At 49.3% G+C, this 22130-nt stretch overlaps 2 protein-coding genes across 7 annotated transcripts in view; one reads left to right on the top strand and one right to left on the bottom strand.

Annotated features, from left to right (window-relative positions):
• The window catches only part of ZZZ3 (zinc finger ZZ-type containing 3), a 99159-nt gene extending 94091 nt beyond the window's left edge, over positions 1-5068 (top strand). For all 4 annotated transcript variants that reach the window (XM_020968528.2, XM_020968526.2, XM_078156723.1 and 1 more), the window contains 3 exons: positions 1686-1820; positions 2945-3045; positions 3899-5068. In XM_020968528.2, coding sequence (XP_020824187.1) covers positions 1686-1820; positions 2945-3045; positions 3899-4043 — 381 coding nt within the window. In that variant the 3' untranslated portion in view covers positions 4044-5068. The remainder of the gene's footprint in view (positions 1-1685; positions 1821-2944; positions 3046-3898) is intronic.
• Positions 5069-10017: 4949 nt separating this feature from the next.
• Positions 10018-22130, bottom strand: part of AK5 (adenylate kinase 5) — a 220621-nt gene continuing 208508 nt past the window's right edge. For 2 of the 3 annotated variants that reach the window (XM_020968537.2, XM_020968539.2), the window contains exons 12-14: positions 20433-20552; positions 17430-17606; positions 10018-11412 (exon numbers count right to left, since the gene is read on the bottom strand). In XM_020968537.2, coding sequence (XP_020824196.1) covers positions 11344-11412; positions 17430-17606; positions 20433-20552 — 366 coding nt within the window. In that variant the 3' untranslated portion in view covers positions 10018-11343. The remainder of the gene's footprint in view (positions 11413-17429; positions 17607-20432; positions 20553-22130) is intronic. The other variant, XM_078156725.1, reaches the window with a different exon arrangement.

Genomic DNA, 22130 nt, shown 5'->3' with positions numbered 1-22130 from the left:
AAAAGAAGAGAAAAAAATTAGCAAATGCATCAGCACTTTTTAAAAAATTGACAATGTCTGGAAAAAAAATAGGCCATGTAGTGGATGCAGGCCCTCCCCTCATGCAGAGGAGGAGGGTTGTGGTGTCTCTCGCCTTCCTTCTCGGAGGCCCCTTCTGCACCATTCCCTGTTGGTTGGTCTGTGGCTGTTCCTCCTGCGGCCACGGTTGTGGTCACTGCCTGTGGCTTCCCAGACTCTCTGTCTTCATCGCACACCCCATTTCTCGGAGCACAGGTGTATTTTGTTTGGTGTCCCGAGGACACTGGGTTCCTTAGGGTAGAAGCCTGGTAATGGAGTCACTGGGTCAGAGGATGTGGACATGTCAGGCGCTGCGTATGCAGTTGCGCGCTGCTTTCCAAGATGGTCTTACTGATTGGCGATGCCACCGACAATGCACTTGTGTGCTTTTCTTCCCGCAGCCCCTCCAGCACCCACTCTTCCCATCTTTTGGGGTTGTTCAATTTGCATTTCTCTTATTAATGATTTAGAGCATGATTTCATGTGGTTGTGAGAACTTTGACCGCTTCACTTGGAGGGAGAGTAGCTTTTGGTGATGGGTGGGAGGGGGAGGGAACTGTTTATGTTGGTTGGGTCTCATCCTCTCATCTGAGAAATTGGATTCCAAGCTTTTTTTCCTGTTGTTCCTATGCATAAGATTGAACGGCTCCTCTTCCTTGTTGGGGAGCGGTTTGTGGCTGGCTTTTCCCTTGAGGTCTTGTCCAAGACGCTTTGGGAAGAGCCTGAGAAGAGGCGTGAATGATGCTGGGTTGGCGTTCATTCAGAGGCTGCCTCTTCATGAACGTTTTTGTGGAAAGTTATTTTTCTTTAAATATGAATATTTTCTCCTGTCTGAAGACTAGGGAGTAGGGAAACCTCTTTTCCTGCTGGACACGCAGCCCTTGAGGTTATTTGGTGTGCTTTATTCTCTGTGCTAGAAATGTAAAGGGGTTTCACTCTATGGGTTGCATCCTTGGTGTTGGGCAGGCCCCAGATGTTCCCTTGTCCTGGCCCATTCTTGCTCCGTCATCATTTGCACAGTCTAAGTCCCACTTACGGCCACCCTTTTCATCAAGCGCCGTGAAACAAAGCTTCCCTTCTGGCGCCTTCTGACGTGAGAGGAAGCAGCACGTAGACGGAGGCCCCTTTGCTGGAGAATTCTTAGGGCTCGTTTTAAAAAGAAGGATGCCATGATCAATGTGCCTTGCTCTGTAAAAATAATGTTAGGTTCAGCACTACATTAGTACACTTGGTTCTCTAGCTGTATTTCTTAAAACTACTTTTATATGTAGTGAGCTATTGGGCTCCTGAAGGAAAAAGACCTTGGCGCCTTGGACCAGACTTGGGGCCTGTCTTCTTCTAGGGGACATGAGGCTGCACCTCCTGTTGTGGGGAGAGGAAAAGGCTGTATTTCCCCTTAGGCAGGCAGCAGCCCAGGGAGAGGGACTAGGCTCACCTAGAAGAGGCCCTGGAGTAGAGGCCAGGAGCCCACCCGGATCTGGTAATTCTGCTGGAGGTGCCCCTCTGGCCCTGGCATGGGGAGAAATGCACTTTCCCAGGCGGGTCACTCCTTGGCCAGGCCCTCCATGGGAGGCCTTGCTCCAGCGTGACCAGTGCCCGCTCACTGTTGTCGGGGTGGCTCCCCTCAGGATGAAGAAAGCATTCCTGTCCCGTGCCGGGAGTTACCTGAGTACAAGGAGCTGCTGGAGCTAAAGAAGCTGAAGAAGAAGAAGCTGCAGCAGATGCAGGCGGAGGGCGGCTTTGTGCAGCATGCAGGCTTCAAGGTATGTGGTGTGAGTCTCCTAAGCTGTGAGCTCCCTGCTGTTGAGGAGGAGCTTCAGGCAAGCGCCCCCAGGCCCAGGGAGGTCCCTGCTATCCCTCCTCAGAAGCAGAGCCTCAGCCTGCTGCCCCATGTGGAGTTCTCAGGATATTGGGGGACTGGGGGGGAAAGAGTTCAGAATGGAGGGGTCAGGAAGGGCAGGGTGGTGTTCTCTGATCCTAGGGACTTGGGGGCAGTTCACTGGTGACCAACTTAGGACTAGCTTGACCTTTGGAGGCTTGGAGCAGTGGGCCCCTAAGCCAGGAGGTGTCGCAGTCGCCATGTCTTATCCACTACTGAGCTAGGAAGGCTGCTCTTGGAAAGAGGCTCATGCCTTGAGGGGCCATGAGTCCCTCCATCTTTGGGGACTGGCACAACCCCCTGGATGGCTTGTGGCTTTTAGAAGAAGGTGTGTCGCCTTTTAGTTATTGAGGGGTGGGGCCTCACAGACTGGGATGGTGCCTGTATGCCCTGATGAGATACAGCAAGCTAAGCTTAGCGAGCCTTCCCAGAAGAATGTCTGTGCAGAAGACTGGGGAGGGGCTTCAAGTCATTTCCTCCAAGACAGGAAACGGGGCTCCAGTCACCCACATCCATCCACCTATCCAGGAGAGAGAGCCAGTATTAGAAGCTGGACCCGCCCTTCCTGCTCCCTGGCCAGCCCCTGCCCGCATTAGGCATCCCACCTACAGTGGAGCTGAGACCCAGCCCTCTGTGAACATGGGAAAGGTCCTTACTTCAAAGCCAGGCGGAGCTTCATGACCCCCTGGTCCTTTGCCCTGGGAGGCAGGCCCAGTTCTCCTCTGAGAGTGGCAGAGACACTTTGGAGTGATTGGGTTTCGGGCCCCTTCCTGCAGTGCTTGGGGGTGCAGTCTGAGCCCTGTTTCCTCACAGGAAGGGGTGGGGGAGGGAGTTGGGGGGGCCCCCTTGGGCTTGTTGCCTCTTCTGCAGCCCAATAACAAGCCCAGATTCCAGTGTGGAAGACAAGTGCGAGCTGCCCTCCCCTCCCAACTCTTTCTCGGCCATCCCCCCCCACCCCCCAGTGGGTTTATATGGCCCCTGACCTAGTCTGTCCTGACCTCCATCTAGTGTGATAACTGTGGCATGGAGCCCATTCAGGGCATTCGGTGGCACTGCCAGGATTGTCCCCCAGAAATGTCCCTGGACTTCTGTGACTCTTGTTCAGACTGGTAAGTGACACCTGGGCTTGACGTGCTAAAGGCTTACCTTTTGTGACCCGGAGCAAAACCTCAGAAGGAAAAATTTTGCATAAAGTGCAACCTAGTATGTTGGGATGTGTTAAATAGATTTCTACCCTGGGGCAACCAGGGGACACCACAGCTTGGGGTCAGGAAGACCTGAGTTCAGATCCAGCCTCAGACACTTACTAGATTCATGACCCAGGCATCTCCCTCAGTTTGCTCATTTGTAAAATGGGGATAATAATGGCACCTCCCCCACTGCAGGCTGTTGTGAGGATCATATGAGATTGTGTTTGTAAAGGCACTTAGCACATGCCTGGCATGCAGTAGGTGTTTAATAACTGCCATGATAGTAACAGCAACATTTATATGGGGTTTTAAGGTTTGTGAGGCACATTACATGTGTTTGAATTAAATTTATATGATGCAAAAAAGCTCTCACCCTTCAGACTCTTAAGTGTAAGTCAAATCAGACTTTTTTGTGTGTTTTAATTTTTTCTTATTTTTTTTTAACATGACTAATGTGAAAATATGTTTTGCATGACCTCACATGTAGAATGTGTCTCCTGTTGCTTCCCTTCCCAGTGGGACTGAAGAGAGAATTTATAACTCAGCTTTTTTTTTTTTAATGTTAAACAGTTTTTAATTAAGCACACCGGGTCTGATTCTGTCATGTTGCCTCAGGAAGTTTAAACTAGTTGGATTGAATGGCCTCATGGAGAAAAAGCCCCACATCCCAAAGGGCTAAAGTGTTGGGGGGAGGGGGAGGGGGCTCCTCACAGAGTCACTGGTCCTACCACACATGCAGGTGACGGCCACGTCTTGTATGCGTTTTTTCCAGCCTCCATGAGACGGACTTCCACAAGGAGGACCACCAGCTAGAACCCATTTACCGGGCAGAGACTTTCTTAGACAGAGACTACTGCGTTTCCCAGGGCACCAGCTACAGTTACCTGGACCCAAACTACTTCCCAGCCAACAGATGACATGGGAGAGACCCTGGGCCACGCTCTTCTTCCACACATAGCCATGGTACCGGCATTCTCTCAGCTCTCCCTGAAAGGACACTCTGCGATGCGCGCTCCGCAGGGGTCTCACCACCTGTTGGGTGGGGTTCTCGGCGGGCTGCCAACCAGCCATCTGGCTGCCGCACGCGCCTCCCGTGCACTTGTCTCTGTCTCGGGGCCCTGTTGGTGGCCATCTCCAGGGGGCGAGCCCCCATCAAGGAGAGTCCATCCCAAAGGCTTCAGACCGGGTCACGGCAATGGTATCGAGAAGACAAAGTCTTTCTAGAAAGACTGTTTCTAGGCTACAGCTTTGTGGTGAAGAGTTTTCACCAATGATGGTATTTGCTTCTAGGACCTCTTCTTACCAACGTGTCCCCGTCCTGTCCAGTCGGCGCCGTGCTGCTTCCCTCACCACACTGACTGGTCCCTGGGACTGTCCTCCTCCCCTCCCAACAGTGAAGCACTACCAGAGGCCTGTGTGGCGTTGCCTCCGTGACCAGTTTGTGGTCGCGGCGCGTGAATGTGATCCGGTCATCCCTCAGATCTATTTTTTAAATGTCATGTTCTATAAGATTGATCATGTGATGTGTACAAACTATGGTGAAAGTGCCAGTGGTAGTAACTGTGTCCAGTCTCTAATACTCCACATTAACTCCTTGAAAATGCACAGCCTCTGCCTCTGTGTTTGGAGTTGTCCATGCAACTCAGCAAAGAAAACTGCCTAATAGAGAATCATCTGTATGGTAATAACACCCCCTTTTGTAGTCTGCCCCAGATCCATGAGAGATTGTATTTTTATTACTATTTAAAAAGTGATTACACTTCGTCTGCGCAGTGAGCGAGGGTTCACATGCATCCTTTTATACTGCTGGATTTTGTTGTGCATCATTTAAGACATTTTGTATGTTCCTTCTTATCTGTGTATACCGTCTGTTCTTAAATAATGTTCATTTGTCAAGAGAACTGTGAGAAATAAACTATGTGGATACTGTCTGTTTATAGTAGAGAGCGCTCTGGTGGCTTCCTTCAGTCTCCAGCGTTTTTACAGCGACTCTGTGGGCTTCCTCAGGGGCCGGCAGTCTTGAAGGGAAATGCTTCCTCAGAGATCCAAAGAAAGAAACAGAATTGGTGCCGTTGGATTTGTAAGTCACGGTAAGATGAGGTTAGCTCGTTTTGCTGTAACTTGGTTTTGAGAAAATTTCACATGAATATTTAATGTATCAACTGGCTAGTTTTATTTGCTTGAAAGTCATAACCCACACGGGAATGGGGTAGATTCTAAGATCGATTGGCTCGAGTGTGTGATCAGAATTTTAAGGCTGTTTCCTGTTCTTCTGAAAACTTGTTAAAGTTTCACATGGAAATTATCCCTTGTTCTGCTTCCTATTTTTAACGAGCAAAGTTGATAGCACTCCAGTTCTCAACAGGAATGAGTTTTTCATTATGTTGAATACAGTGTGTGTGTGTGTGTGTGTGTGTGTGTGTGTGTGTGTGTGTGTAGCCAACTAGTATTGTTGACAGGAAACAGACCCAGAATTTAACCCATCATCCCATGTGTTTATAGCATTCATTCCAACATACCTACCCTAAAACCTGTATACGGACAATGTGATAGTAAGTGGTGATGCACAGGCACAGAATGGCCACCATCTTCTCACCCAGTAGTATCTAGGGTTATGGTATTGAAGATAACAAGGAGGGGAGGTTAGATTTCACATGGTGTATAATAGGATCGTTGTGCCATATTGATCTCCCCTTGGGGTGGGGATGGGGCTGGTGGAAGTCAGGAAATGGGGAATGATTCATGGCCATCCAAGATAAATTAGGTGTGGCTCCAGAGCACAATGAAAGGGACCCAAAAATGCCCTTTTGGAAAGCACTGAATGCTCTAGTTTTGAGACCCTAGAAAGGCTACAGAATCAGCTTTTTTTATTTTTTAAGGCAGTTGGGGATAAGTGACTTGCCCAGGGTCACAGCTAATAAGTGTTTGGTCGGATTTGAACTCAGGTCCTCCTGACTTCAAGGCCGATGCTCTCTCCACTGCACCACTTAGCTGCTCCCAGAATTAGCTTCTAAGTAGGGTTCATTTCTTTTACTCACCATGATTGCTGAGAATGGTGCCAACTTGTGTGGACTCATTGGCAGGTGCCATCTGGACGGGAGTGCGAAGGAAGGAAGGTGGCCTGAGTCTCTGCTTGATGCTCGCTTTGTGACAGGGAATTCTGTTCCTTTTTCTGAACCCCAGTTTCCCCATCTTTAAAATGGGAGCCATATCCTGGGTGAGTGTGGGCGATCCACTTAATTCCTTTGAGTCGTGGCTTCCTTATTGTTCAGATGAGAGCTGAGCTAGAAAACCTCCAAGGTATTTTCTGGCCCTGAAGACGCTGGGAGAGATTGTGTGGGTGCGCACACACGTGTACATGTGTGCATAGAGATAGGGAAATGGGTCTTTGCAGCTGTTCTTATCCCTCTCGGGGGAGGGCGAGTGCCAGAACTGCGTCCTGAATGTGAAGAGAATGTTTTGTAAACCATAAATTAGCACTATCTAAATGAGTAGTTCAACTCTATTCCAGTTGTTTGTGAAGTGTGTCCTGGAGTTTTAACTACATCTAACGGTTACAAGAAGTCAGCACAACATTTTTCCCTTGTCTGGCCACCTTCTTTGGAAAAATTTCTTTGTGCTAAGAATGTGAAATGTGGAGAGAGACTTTTCCTTACTTGTGTTGATTGATTGTGCCCTCTCTGATGTAGTTAGTGCAACACGGGCTCTTTTCCTAATTTGTGCCTCCCAGGATGGAGGCAAGAACCTGCGTGAAGGTGCCCCGGACTGTTTAATCACAATAAAAGTACACAGCTTAGACGCGTACCTATTGTATGGGAGTGACTTTGGACACCAGTGGGCTAGGCCTGACTTTATTACTCCCGGGGCCTCTGCTATATGGCCTGTCCATAAGCATTGGAAGGCTCAGCCTCCAGTCTGTGAGCTTGCTGTGATCCCTTGGGTGAGTGACGGAGCCACTTTTCTGTCCATTTATCATCAGTGTAATGGACATAGCTGTGTAGGTCCTATGTGTCCTGTCCAAAGCCCACACTGCTGGTGTGACCCTGGGTGAGTCCCTTTACCTTTCAGGGCCCTAGACATGTGGGGATTGGAGTCATGAAGAAAGTCTAGATTTCTGTCCTGCCTGACAAGTTAAGCCTCTGTGCACCTTGGGAAATGCTCTTGGATGGGCTGTGATTCATCGGGGAGGGGGCTTCCACACAGGGAGTTTGCTGTGCAGACTGTAGCTCCTTCACTCATGAATGTGCACAGCAGGACTTTGAGGACTAAAGATGATGAATAGGAAATCACTTCAGAGTGTGAGATATGCACGGTGACATTTTAGGTAGGACTGGAGAAAAGGGCATCTCTCAGCCCCCAGAAATAACCAGAACAAAGCAGTTACACCTGCCGTACCCCAGTGCCTGCTCTTATTGCAAGTCTTGACACAAAAAAAGGCGGGGGTGACTTGGAGGGGAGGTTCAGCTGTTGGCCGGGTCTCCTGGCTGCTGCCCTGATACCACCCCTTCCTTTCCCTCTGCTTTTCACATCAAAAATTGACTACTAAGCGTCCGGAGTCTCCAGCCAGAGCCCAGAGACTAAGCAGCCACTTACAGACTGGGGCGGTTGCAGTGATTCGGGACGGTTTGTGTCAGCTTCACCAGGACAGTTTATATCAGTTTCTCCACTTCGCCCTGGGCTGTCTCTGCCTCCAGCTCTTTCACACACTCAGTGCAGCAAACCCTGTGCTCATCTTAATCCTGTGCCTGATGACTCCTAAGGGTCCTTGTATCTCTGGACTGCTGTTAACTTTGCCCCGAGTTTTTGCATCCCTGTCATTCTATCTTTCCAGAACATGGAGTCAGAAGCTGAAAAAGCTAATGTAATCTTGGGTTGCATTAAAAGAAAAAAAATAGCCAGGTCCAGGGAAGGAATGTCACCAGAAGTATTGCTGAAGAGGCCGTGCTGACTTTTTGATAATAAAGTAGAGGAGATTCACACATCCCCCAGGATTGGACACGGTCTCCTCCCACTGTTGGAATATGAATTCTGTGAGATAGGGCAGGTGCTACTTTTTAAAAACAGATCAGCTGATAGGCACAGTGAAGTTTAGTTTGAATTCACAAAGCTAGGCTGTAAACTGGGATAGGAAGGTCTGGGTCTTGTAGAAGCTGCTTTAAAATGGATAGTAACCATGACGATGAGAGTTCTTTAGCTTTACAACAGCGCCATGGCTTAAGCTAGTCTCCTGGTTCTGCTTCCTTCCCCAAACTTGTTTTCATCGTAGTGGTCATCTGTTATGCACATAGACTGTGATTTGTCCATCCCCAGGGAATGGGCACCCCTTTGTTTCCAGCTCTTTGCCATTATAAAAAGAGCCACTATCAGTACTTTGGTATGGAGAGGTCCTTTGTACTCTTGCCTTTTGGGGATGCACGTCTGGATTTGCAGAGTTTGGTAGCTGGGGGGCTTTGGTCACTTGGTGGGTGTGTCCCAAATTGCTTTCCAGAATGGCTGGACCAGTTTACAGCCCCACCAACGATGCATTCGCTAATGAGTTTTCCTGGATCCTTTCCAACACCTTGGCCTATCTGATGGTGGGTGTGAAGAGGGTCCGCCCAGGTGGCAGTGACAAACGGGAGGACTCGTGATGATGCATGCTACCCATCTCCTGACAGGACTTGAGGTGCAAAATGTCACCATTTTTTGGAGGTAGCCAGGGCAGGAATTTGTTTTGCATGGCTACACGTCTTTGCTATGAGGGTTTTGTTTTGTCTGGTTTTTTCCCCCTATGGTGGAGGGAGGTGGGAAGAAGAGAAAATAGATTTTTGTTAATAAAAAAATTTTTTTTCATTAAAAAAAAAAAACAGAAGGGAACATAGACACCACTGAGCACAAATTCTTCATTTTAAGGGTGAGAAAACAAGCCTGGAGAAGTCAAGAGCTGCTGGTCCACGGTCCCACGACTTGTGATTGGTTGAGCTGGGATTTGAACTTAGAGCCTGGCTTTTCCCACTCAACCATATTCACCACTCCAGGGATTTTCCTGCTAAACTGCTGTCAGATCAAGGCTCCCATGGGAGACTTTGTGTACGAATGTGATACAGTTGCATGAGTGCTGGGTGTCAAACATCCGTCCCATCCAATGTAGGGTTCCTTTTTTTTTTTGGCTACGCAGTGGGGTTAAGTGACTTGCCCAGCGTCACACAGCTAGTAAGTGTTATGTATCTGAGGCCGGATTTGAACTCAGGCCCTCTTGAATGCAGGGCCAGTGCTCTATCCACTGCACCACCTAGCTGCCCCTTTTCCTGATACTTTTAACTTGCTGCAGTATTAGCATGTGGTTGTGATGTGATGGAGTGTTTTCAGAAATCAAGGTCAGTGCCCTAAGCTTGTCCCAACCAGAATTCCTGGGGCTGAGTGCCCCAGTATCGAGTGGCCGGGTGGGAAGGAAGATGGTAGGTAGTGGGAGTACTTTCTGCTCATCAGAGCTGAGGGTGGAATGGACTGCCTTGGCAGGGAAGGAGGCCCTTCTCACTGGAAGGGCTCAGGGTGGGACTCGATGTCCCTCTGTTGTGCAGGGCATCCTGCCCTGGACTGACCACAGGTGTCGTGAGGTCATAGATTCAGAGGTGGAGGACTGGCCCCTACCCCCAGCCCCACCGAGGTACCTGGGCCAGCCGTCTTCTCTTGCAGATGAAGCCCCTGAGGGCAGGAGGAGGGACCCCGAAGCTGAAGCCAGGGAGGTGTCCAGGCCATTCCTTCCAGACCTTCTTCCCTGGGTTGGTTGTGTGGGGTTCAAGGTGGCATCTGTTCCCCACCCCCACTGGGAGTTTCTGAACTGCCTGTTGCCCCAGCCCTGCAGCGGTTTCTTTCTGGTTTAGCCAATGTGTAAGAAGTCATGACTCTTAGTCTGTCTTCCATTTAGCTTTATTGGTTTGTCATATGGTCATTACAAGAAAAGCAACTTTAAAAATGCAGATCTGCCCCAGAAATGATCTTAAATGAAGCAAGAAAGAGGTCATGCAAGCGGGGGCTCTGGGCTCTGGCAGTGATTGGGGGAAGCAGCATCTGGGACACACACCGGATTGGCCCAGACCAGCAGGAGCACAGAGGAAAGAGGTGGGGTCACTGACGCCAATGTAGCAGGGCCGTCCCGAGGCTCCAGCCAGACCCCACCCCAGCACCTCCTCTTAGGGTCGCTTTCTCCAAAAGGGCAGGTGACAGGGCTAGCAAGCACACGGTGGTTAGAGTTAGTATCGTGAAAGCGAGTATCGTGACCAGACACGTTGATGTGGACGGCCAGGGGAGGAGCGGACGAGGTTGTCCCTTGGCTCCTCCACAGGGCTCCTTTCTCATGCCTTCATGGACTGTCTTGAATGCATTACTTGTTATGCTGTCTATGCCAGGCTTCCCAAGTCAGGCATTGATTGCCATCTTGGTGCCATTTTGCAAGAAGGAGATCCTTGAATGTCACATTCACAAGCATTGATGGTGTTCAGAGCAACAGCCAGCTTCCAGCAAGAGACTGGACCTGTGATTTCACCAGCTCCTTCTGTCCATGCAGGCTGGCACCCTCTGCACTGAAAGCCATGTAACTAGTGCATGTCAAAGGCAAGACCTCCTGTCTCCATCTCACTACCCACAGCTGCCTTGGCTGCCAGAAGCTGGCAAGAACCTTTTCCTTTTCTATTGTTGACTCAATGTCAAGGTCTTGTCCATCTGCTGGACTGCTCTGGCTTTGGAGAGGAGGGAGAGGGGAAAGGGAGCGGGAAGGCGCTGCATGATAGGAAAAAGATTACTGAGCAGGGTCCTCCTCTCCTTACGAGGAGACCAAGGCCTGCATCGACCCTACTGACCACAGTGAAGGGGGAGACCTCTTAAAACACAGTCCCCATGGGATGCCAGGGGAATCCCCCTGCCCGCCTGTGCTGCCTGGCCGATTGGCAGACCCTCCCAGGAGCTCCTGCAGGCGGGATGTGCTGATCCCTGTGCCCTAGAAACTGATGGAGAAAGGAGAGATGTGCAAGTGTGGATGTGGTCAGTATGAGGACAGAAGAGGAGGAGACTGGACAATGCCGAATACACCAGACGCTGAACCCCGCTACCCTTCAGGCTTCGGACAGCACTGTGACCAGGACGCTTGTGGGACATGAGAGGCTGAGCTTTGTACATACACCATGATCTGGGCAGGACGCGGAGACTGGAGTAGTTGTTTCTGTCCATCCCTTTTGTCCTTTAGAAGATGGAGTCAACAGCTGTACAGATGTGAAGAAATACTTCCTCAGGACTCCCCTCCGCGTTTATCTAGGATTTGATGAAAAATAAATCAGGCTGTGATTTTTATAAATCAAGTTATTTTCAGTTAACATCTACTTATAATTTGCCCCAGAAATACCTGTTTTGGAACTTCAGAGGACATGAAACCTCAGTCCTTTGACATAAAACCCTTAGAGAGAGGATGGACAGACAGTATGGGGGGAGGAAGAGGATGATCGGAGGGTCTCCCATCTGTCCCTGTGTTCCTAGTCCAGCTCCAGCCCAGGGGGCCCTTCAGAAACACTTGCTGGGCTGACCTGCAGCCTTCTGCTTGTTCCCTATGTAACCTTGGGCAAACCATGTCTTCATCTGTAAAATGGGGGTCCTTAAATTCCCTTCCTGTGACTGTGACTTCCACACTCTTTGGAACCAAGGAGGGGCCATGCTTAGGTTGCTGTTTGGCAGAGTGGACAGAGCTGAGTTTGAACACAGCTTCGGACACACACTGTGTGTGTGTGAGCTGTGTGACCAACCTCTCCCAGCCAGTTTTCCCGTCTGAAAAATAAGGACGAAAAGAATGGCCCCTACCTCACATTTGTGAGGATCAAATGATACTTGCAAAGTACTCGATGGATCTTAACACGCTATAGAAATGCATGCTATTATGACTGCTGTTAACCTGTAGGACTTGGGTGATCTGAGATTATCTCGTTCCACGATTTGAGGCATAGACATTTGGTATTTCTGAGACTCCAGATGGAAGGAAGTCCCACCTCCCATGATTATGAGCTGTGTGACCTTGGACAAGCCTACCCTGACCTTTCTGAGCCTCAAGTGCCCTTATCTGTAAAATGGGGGTGCCTCCCATATTTGTGGTGAGGAGCAGAGGAGATATTTGTAAAGCACTTTGCAAACCTTGAAGGGCTGTGTCCATACTAGCTGTTATATCATTCTAATTCTAATTCTGTGAACTGAGGATAGGGATTTAGGGAAAAAACAAACCATGAACCACTCGGAATGTCCCTTGTGTCCCATGAGTACAAACAACTCCTTGAGAGGTCCTCAGGTCACCAGGGATGCCATCCAGCCTGCTTACCCTAGAGCCAGGAGATGGTAAAGGGAGAGCGATGGTGCCACTGATAACTCCAAATCTCTGCAGAGCCCTCCACCCTCGAAAGAAGAAGTGATTGCCTTCATGGTGCCGGAGTTAGAAGGAAACTGGGCTGCTATGTCTTGGGAAGACTCACGCAGTCGGTGCTTCCTAAATGCACGCTGACTTGAGGGTTCTGTTAGCTCGTTGCATAGAATGCTGTCTTTTCCCTAGTGTTTGTTCAGAGAGGAAGCTGCTCCTCTGATGTCAGAGCCAGGACCACCTGCTTGGATTGCCGCTTCATGGCTGTTTAGTAGAATAAGTGCACTCCGGCTAACAGCCGACAGAAGGGTGAGGACTGTTAGTCACAAACAAAGACAGATCACTTGTTTATTCCTTTCTCAGTGGGCAGGAAAGGCGAAGGAGCAGCCAGTGCCTGATGCCCAGGCATGGGACTTGGGTTTGGTTAGTTGGACATCTCCTTCCTTATCCTCTACTTGCGTTGGTGGGCGGGATTCCTAGAGGAGGAGGATTGCTCTCTTGGGGCTCTAGACGTAGCCTAGAAGGAGGTTTCTAGGACTGTAGCTCGTGAGCCCCCATTGGTGTGCCCCCTTGATTATCATCTGGCTAGCTAACATTTAGAAAGGGTGTTTACCAAGCAGATACAGCAGGAACTCTCGTTGCAGATCCCACTCCCTCCCAAACTAAGGGTGCACTCTTCCTTTGTGTTCACAAGATCTCTAGAGCAAGGGGACTCATATTTGGAGAGTACCTGTGACCAAAGGATAAACTTGTAACTCCCAGTTATTTCCTCAGCACCCTTTAGCCAAGGCCAAGAAGACATCTGAGCCCCATGTTTATTCAATAATTCCATTCTACTTCATTTCCTGGTATGATTTCCAAGGGAAATACCAGTTCTTTCCATGATACAAGTCCTCATGCCCACGGCAAAGGGATGCCTTCCCCAAGTGTGTCTTCTGCGTCTGTCCCTTGTCTTGTTTACCCTTTCTGCTCCAGCCAGACTTGCACGTGGCTCTTTGACATGGCTGCATGTCATCCATCCTTGGCCCACTGGCTTTTCTTTCCAGGGTTCTTTCTGTCTTTTCTGATACCCAGCTTCTACGTGCAAAGGCGGGTTATTTATCTGATTTTGGGAAGCTGATGTGTCTGCAGTGTCATTGAAAGCCTTTTGGAGGATCGCTCTTTGGGGCAGTGCGTTGTTGGGATGTCTTGAGTGAAACAAAAAGTGTTAATGAAGTCATACTTTTTTAAATAAAGATTGATCTTTGGACATGGAGTCAGAATCATGGGTTTGAATCCTGACTGCCAATTGCTGAGTGTCGTTACGGACAAATCGCTTCCCTGCTCTGCGGGTCAGCTTCCTTAGCTACAAAATAAGGCGGTGAGCATCCCTGATGTTTTCTAATTTTATGAAACGAGGGCAGCAGTGGCTCGGACGCTGCAGAGGGACAGCGGCTCTCAGACTGCCACACGCTAATCACTTAACCTGTGTCTACCTCAGTTTCCTCGGCTGCAACCTGGGGGTCCTGTCAGTACATACCTTGCTGGGTTGTTGTGGGGACCAAATGAGGTAACAGTTATAAAGACCGTAGCACGGTACCTGGCATGCAGTAGGCGCTACATAAATGTAAGTCATTGTTATTAAGGGGACTTCTTCGTGCTGCAAGGGGCTTAGAACCCACTCATTCTCCTAACCAAACCCAAGTCCCATTCCTGTGCATCAGCACTGATTGCTCCTTTGCCTTCCTGCCCACTGTCTGTGACTCGCAGTTCTCACCCTTCTGTCGCCTGTTGGCAGGAATGCGCTTATTCTACTAAACAGCCATTCCTGCCTGTCCTTGGGGAGGGTCAGAATTCAGAACTGGGCCCTAAGGAGGCAATCCCCTCCAGCCTGTTTCTAGGCCGGGGCCCTGGGAGCAAAAACCGGCCCCGTTGTAGTTTTATTCACTTGACCAAGTGATTGAAGGGCCAGGGCGAGGGGGCTCACCTTCACCTTACAAGTGAGTAGCCCAAGACTCAGCGGGTGAGGGACAGTGACTTGGGTGAGACATCTGAAGAAGTGCCAGAGCAGAATGTGCACTCAGGGCTTCCCTGGTTCCAACTCTCATGTTCTTTCCACTACACTGAGCTGAAAGAAGGAAGGAATGTGGAGTGAGTCAATTGGAAATGACCCGGGAGGAGGGAGGGAGGGAGAGGGAGAGAGAGAGAGAGAGAGAGAGGGAGAGAGAGAGAGGGAGAGAGAGGGAGAGAGAGAGAGAGAGAGAGAGAGAGAGAGAGAGAGAGAGAGAGAGAGAGAGAGAGAGAGAGAGAGAGAGGGAGGGAGAGGGAGGGAGGGAGGGAGAGAGAGAGAGAGAGAGAGAGAGAGAGAGAGAGAGAGAGAGAGAGAGAGAGAGAGAGAGAGAGAGAGAGAGAGAGAGAGTGTATGTTCCTCCTTTTCCTGCCTCCCCACAGGAGGACGGTGATAATGACCAGCAGGGGTCCAGTGCCCCTGTCTGCACTCTTCATGGGGGATCATTAGCGCTTGGTAAGGAAGCTTACTCCATCTTGGAAAAGGGCAGGTTTTTAGGGATTTCTCCCCTAGAGTGAGCTGAATCTGCCCCACCCTCTGGAGCCACCGAGAATAGGACCAATCCTCCTTCCCTATGACAGCTTGCTCTTCAGACACGAGATGGAAGGCTTTGGCACCTTCTCCTCTCCAGAACAAATACGCTCAGATCTATTTTTCATTTGACAAAACAGGCATTTCTGAAGGGCTCTTGAGACTCTTCCAGTGATGAACGTTTAAGGGGGTGAAATGTCTCTCTTCCTCCTCCTCTCTGTGCCCCCATGACACGGTCAGTTTTCAGGATTCATTCACTTCTCAATCTTGTTTTCACAGATGGGCCAAGGACTCTGACCAGCTCTCCCTGGAAACGTTACAGAGTCTGACTGTGAAGAACAGTCAGAAATAGGGTCACAGGATCATCATTTGTAACTCTGAGGGGACTTGTTTAATCCCTCCATTTCACGGATGAGGAAACTGAGGCCCCAGGTGTCAGACAGGAAATCAGCCATAAGGCCAGGGTTTGAACTCAGATCTCTGTCTTCAGGCTTGTCACTCAATGAACCCAGGACCACATTGGCCTCTCTCTTCATGTCCCTGCATCCAAGCACCATGGAGAGAGCCGAGTTGGCCTTGTCCTGTCACTGGACCTAGACCAGCTGGACCAGGGGTCCTTCCCAGAACTCGGCTTGACTCTGGCCCCATCCAGTGGGTTGTGTGCTTGCACCCATGACCATGGGACCAGGAGCCAGGAAGAGCTGCCCCTGGAAGCTCAGCTCCTTGGGAATGGCCCCAGTCCTCAGGGAGGCCTCCAATACCAACATCATGTGGTTATACTATGGAGACTGTATTAGGACAGGCAGTGCAGTCCAGTGATGAGCGCTGCCCTTAGGGCAATTCTTCCTTTGATGCTTAATGAATGTGTGGCTTTGGGCAAGTCACTTAGCCTCTAGGGGTCATCTGTGGCATGAGGGGATTGGCAAGATGGCCCTTGAGGTCCCTACCAGTGCTCTACCCATGACCCTGGGAGGTAGGTGCTGTTCTTGTCCCCATTTAGCAGATGGGGAAACTGAGGCAAACAGCCATTAAGGGACTTGCAAAGGGTCACACAGCAGGAAGTGTCTAAAGTAGGACTTGAACTCAGGTAAGTGAGGTGTGCTAACTCTGTGAGATGTTGGGTAGCCAAGGGATTAGAGAATGGGGGATCAGGTGTGGGGGTCCCATGCTGGGGAGAGATGGAGGAGACAAAGATTAGTGCTTGTGAGAGCAGAGAAAGCCCTGCTACCTGAGGACCTCGTCAGATGCTGGGGAATATGCCCGGCAGGCTTAGGGGAGAAGAAGCCAGACCCTGTTCTTCGCAAGAACGTCTTGGTCATGACCACAAGGATTAGTTATTTCCTTCTCCATGTGTCCTGTGTATATACATACCACAGGAGAGGCCCTGGAGTCAGGTAACTAGCTGAGCCCAAGGAGTGTGTTCAATCTGAAGTAAGGACGCTTGGAGGCAGGGCCTGGATTAGAGACTGTGACTAAGACCCAGAAGGGAGCTGAGAGGCCACTGTGGGCAATGGCCTCATTTTACAGATGAGGAAACTGAGGCCCAGCGTGGTGACGTCCCTTGTCCAGGGTCACACAGGGGTTAGGTGTCAAAGGCAGTATTGGAACCCAGGTCTTCTTGATTCTGAGCCCAGCGTTCTAGCCGCTGTCCCTTAGTGATCACTACTTCCCCATCCGCAGTGAGCCCCGATTCACTGGAGGGAAGCTGCCTTTGTGGTTGTCTGTCGATGCCCTAAAGGCAAACTGGTCCAGACATTTCTATTACACAGAATTTCATAGAACCCTAGAAATGACTTCACGGGACACCGTTCCACACGCTCATTGGACAGAAGAGGCACTAGTGGCCAGTGGGTCAACCTCTGGATCTGTGTCTTTTTCTTGGTGAGATTTAGAGAAGCCATTTTCAGCTGAGCATCTCTGGAAAGTAAGACCCTGTCCAGTAAGGAGCTGTGTGACGTTAGAGCTTTGGCTCTAACTTGGTCGAAAGGAAGAAGAGAAAAGGGGAAAACCTGTCTGTGCACGGGACCAGATGGAGAGCGAGCCCGCCTTGGTGTGTGAGGAGCTGGGCTCAATACCAGATATCAGCATGTAGGTAGAGAGTATAGGTTTGCACAGCACTTTACAAACATCATAACCCTCCAGAAGGTAGGAGCCATTGTTATCCTCAGTCTCCAGATAGGGAAACTGAGGACCTCTAGAGTCCAAGTCCAGCTCTGACTCTGGTACCAGACTGCTACAAAGAATTCTCAACTTTTCCTGCATCCATTCATCCCTCCTCTCCTCGCGCCACTCCCACCACCACCATCTTGGAGGAAAAAGCCATCAGCCCATCCCAGAGAGAAGGGTTAGACTCGCCTTGTATAACTGGGCATTCTTCTCGTAGTGAGCAGTCATTGCCACTGAGGCCTGGTAGTAGGTCTGGATGCGTTGGGTGATGGCCTCAGGGCGGTCATCCGGGTTCCTCTGGAGCAGCCGCTTGGTCATGGTGTCGGCTGAGCACTCCATGCAGATCACCAGGTGGGGCTCTCCAATCTGGGGAGGCAGAGCAGGGCACCTCAATTCTCCATCCGGGAATGATCCTCCTGCGGCCTGTGATGGCCACAGAGGTCCCTTGTAGCTCTGAAATCCTGTGACTCAGAGGCGGGGGGGAGGGGGAATGCCCTGTGAGGACCACCGATAGTTCTTTGTCTCTTCATTCTCATAAAAAAAAAATCAATGTTTTTCAGTGAGAGCAATTTAATTGTTCTCTATTTTTGAAAATCATATTTTTAATACTTGGTATGTAGTGATTTGAATGTCAGGTTTTACATCCAGTTTGTTTTAAAATTTTTTTGAACCTTATTTTAAATAACAAATGTAAATAAAAATTATTCAAAATTTAATTTGAAATTAATAAAAATAAGAAAATTTAAATAAATTCAAATAAAAAGTTAAAAACTATACAACAGCTGTCAGAACTGAAGAAGGTAAATCACAAAAATACAGAGTCAGATGGAAGAATTTCATCATTTACTATGTTTACTAAATCATATTCTTTTATCAGTCCCTCCTACAAATCAGGGAAGGATTTGTGTTGAAATTTGTCTCTCACAAACTATTTGTAGGGTGTTGCACTTTTACATTTTTAACACGTGGGTCCAAAGCCCACTGAAACTCTCCATTTGGAAGATTTTTAAACAAGTTAGAAAATACTGTTTTCAAGTTTTTCCATATGCAGGTGTGAGAGTTTTTGTAGGAGATAAATGTGTGGTTTTCATCAACGAAGTCACATAGTGATGGGAATATTTCCAAACTTCTTTTCAAAATGTTCTTTCTCTACAACCTGAGCTTCTTCTGAAAAAGCAGCTACTTTCTCACCCATTGATTTAAAAAAGCAGCCTGGCACATGCCTGGCACATGCCTGCTCATCCAGGCTACAAGGTCAAGGGAGAGAGCAGGTTGGATTATGTCTTAGGGGAGAGAGCGGGCTTGTGGATGACAATCCTCAGTGGAGGGGTGTGCCCCTTTCAGATTTGGATGAGGTTTTTTGTTTTGTTTTGTTTTGTTTTTCTGATTGAAAGGGGAAAAGATAAAGGCAAATGTGAGACTTGGATAAGAAAACCATAAGGAAGCAGCTTCAGAGACTTCCCCAGAGCAAAGTCTGCAGGAAAGCTCTGTTCCCCAGGTACTCATTGCATGAAGTATGTTAGACCCTTGGAGTTATGAACTGGATTACTCTGAGCCCTAGGACTGTTTTGTGGGAGAAGCCTGTGCATAGACAGTCTCTGCCTTGGGGCAGAAGCACGCAGGGTCTGCCTGGACTGGCCAGCAAGCCTGATGGGAGCCATCATGACCTATGTTACTTCTCAACCCTTGCCTTCTAGTTGGAATAAGAGGGATTAGCCAGTCCCGGGCTCCAGACTTCTGGTCAGAGATTCCTTAGGTGGTAATGATGGGAGCAGCCCCAAGAACTACTCCCAGTTCAAAAGTGACCCCACATTTGAGAGTTGGAGATGTGGTCTTCTCCAAGAGAAGAAGGGAGTGCCTGATGAACACGCTGCCTGGCAAGAGAAGAGGATGCTTGTGTGACCCTCACACTTGAAGGAAGATCAATAAGGAAATGTAGCCACAAGACCACAGTGCAGAAAACTCCTCCTCCCACTGTTTCTCAGTGTGGGTCTCTTCAGCAGCACAGTGATTTCAAGAGGAGTCGTGTAAAAGGCAAGAGATTCACTGGACTATACGGTACCATCTTCTGGGAATCCCAAATTCGGTTCCCTTCCAAGGGGAGTTTATGGGCTCCTGTGGGTGCTCTGTGTATATTTAGTCTGCTCATAGAAGCCCATGAAGGCTTTGCCTCTTTTGTGGGCATGAAATAAATGCTATCCTCTGCTAGACATCAATTTTTGTTGATGAAAGCACTTAGAAATACAAAATTTTCCCTAAGGAGCATTTTAGCTATATCCCATAAGTTTTGGTACATTTCATTGTAATTTTCTTTTATGACATTTTCTGTTATGTTTATGATTTGCTCTCCAACCACCACTTCTTCAGAATCAAGTTAGTCTCCAGTTATATTAAATTATTTCTTCAAAATACCTTTAAAGAATGCAGTTTTATCACACTATGGTCAGCAAAGGTGTGGTCAGTATTCTACTTTTCTGCATTGGTTTGTGAAGTTTTTGTGCCCCAGTACATAATCATTTTTTATACAGGTGTCATGCACAGTTGAGAAATACATACACTCCTCTTTGTTCCCATTCAGTATTTACCAGATATCTGTTACCTCTACTCTTTCTAAAAGTCTGTTCAGGTACCTCTTGGGTTTTTTGTTTGTTTCTTTGTTTTTGGTTAGGTTTGTCCAGGTCTGACAGGATTACACAGAGGTCCTCCACAATTAGCATTTCACTATTTCTTCCTTTAGGTGCTGTGCTGTTTAGGATTAAGCGCTAATATTGGTTTGTCATGAATGGGGCCTTCAAGCATAAAATCATTTCCCTGCTTGCACCCGTGTTTCCTGTGGCCTGGGCTGAAATCATGACTAATACACAGATTGCGACCCAGCCCGCCGGCTGAATCCTGCGTGAATGCTTGTCAACAATGTATTGGTGGCTCTTGATCTCAAATCCACTCTGCTGGGGAAGCTGGACTCCTGCCTTCCTGTATTTTCCTACATTGGTGTATTCATATAGACAAGCCATAGTCAAGCTAGAGACAGACCCAGTGCCTGGGAGTCCAGGCTGGTGCTTAGCCCAAGGCTCCAGGCCTTGGGTTCCATAGGGAGGAGACCCAGGCAGAAGTCACCTTCCTAGAGTCTTTCTGGATCATTCCACCCTGCAGGAGTTAGTGTAATGAAAAATGTACATAACAGGACCTCACCCTGCGCTCAAACTCTTCACCCTGCTTCACTTCCTGGGGATAGCCCTCGATGAGGAACCCCTTCATGTCTTCTCCCAGGTGGGCAGCCATGGCTTCCTTCAGGAGCTCCAGAATGATGCCCTGTGCCAAAGAGAAGGCCTTGAACATGAGAAAGGGAGGGGTGTCCCTGAGAAGGGGGTCTGCTCACCTGGGCTCATCCACAAGAGTGCGTGGAGGAGAGGCAGACCAGATTATAATAAAGAATAGGAGATTAGTTTGGGGGAGGCCAGCTTTCAGGACACCTAAACTCCACAGATCTCTGATATGCCTACCTCCAGCCAGGTGCTATACGAAGACAAGCAAGGGCAGGCCCTGCCGTAGGGAAGCTTCGGAGGTGGGTGCCCAGTAAACTCAGGAGTGATCAGGGCACAGCAGGGATCTAGGGAACGTGGGAGGGCAGAGAATTCACTAACAGCTGGGGGAAAGGGAGGAGATCAGAGAAGGTTGTCTAGACATGTGGTCTTTAGGGAACCTCTGACAAAGGCCCCTCCTGGGGAACATTGGTCAGCCCCAGTCTAAGTAAGAGGCAACTTTGGAGGGTGGGGTTTGGGATAGCAGCCAGCTTCTGGCAAGTCTTATCTGTGTGGCCAAGGGCACGTCTTTACCCTCTCTGAGCCTCTAGTTTCCTCATCTAGGAGATAGGGATGATGAACACCTTGTAACCCTTGAAGGGCTATTATCATCATCGACTTGAAGCCTGGAGCTGGACAAGTCTTTCAGCTTGGAGGGTTAAGCCAGACTTTAATTCTACTCCAGACACCTTTATGAGCTGGGCAGGGTGGTATATACCAGCAGCCCTTGCTGCTGAGGTGTGTAAGGGGTGAGTTTGGGGTTGGGGGGGGAAGGAGGACCCTAAGAGAAAGACCCTGCACAGCCTAGCACCAGGTAGAAGAGGTTCTATTTTGCCCTGAAGGCAATAAGGAGCCACCCAGGAGTGACGTGGTCAGCTGGTGACCTAGTGAATCATTTTGGTTCCTGTGAGCAGGATGGATTGCAGAGGGGAGAGACCAGTCTTGGGAAGTGAATCGGCTTCAGTGCCAAGGCAGGGAGAGTGATGTCTCCCCTTGTAGAGACCTTAGCCCAGCACCCAGGCCCCTGGCAACTCCTGTCAGGGCAGGTCTGAGTATTCTGGGATTGCACAGAACAAGAGAAGTCCGAATGGTGGTGTCCTTCACGTGAGCTGCTCCTAAGAAGAGGTTGTGCTCACCCAGCAGCCTTTGCTCCTGGGGGTCACCACCCTAGGACCCCCCTCCCCCTTCCTCCTAAAGTGAAGCCACTGACCAGCTGAATGGCAGGCTGTAAGCAAACTTGAGGAGTAGAGGCTCCGCCCCCTTCAGGGCCCGGTGGTGTCCCAGGGAGCACCCCCCCACCTCCGCCCCCAGGAGAACTAGTCTTCAGGAAAGACAAGTCTGTATCTTAGTGTCTTACTGAAGCCATTGGCTTTGTTCCGTCAAGGTATCCTACTCTGATTCGGTTCAAAGGATCATCGATTAGAGAAGCGGCCTAGAGTCCCTTAATGCCACCACCTCATTCCACAGCTGAGGCCAGGAGCGGGCCCTTGGGGACTTGCCCCTATCATACAGAGCTGGGCTTTGAAGCCCAATCTCTTCCCATCCTAGGACAGAGCTGCTGATCGAGGCAGGAGTGTTGGGTGGGGGT

The sequence above is a fragment of the Phascolarctos cinereus genome, unplaced genomic scaffold, assembly GCF_003287225.1.
Source record: "Phascolarctos cinereus isolate Bilbo 61053 unplaced genomic scaffold, phaCin_HiC Scaffold_5;HRSCAF=322, whole genome shotgun sequence".
NCBI classification, from domain to species: Eukaryota; Metazoa; Chordata; class Mammalia; order Diprotodontia; family Phascolarctidae; genus Phascolarctos; species Phascolarctos cinereus.
Note: the sequence above shows the minus strand (reverse complement) of the source record. Positions and strands in the feature narration are given on the sequence as shown.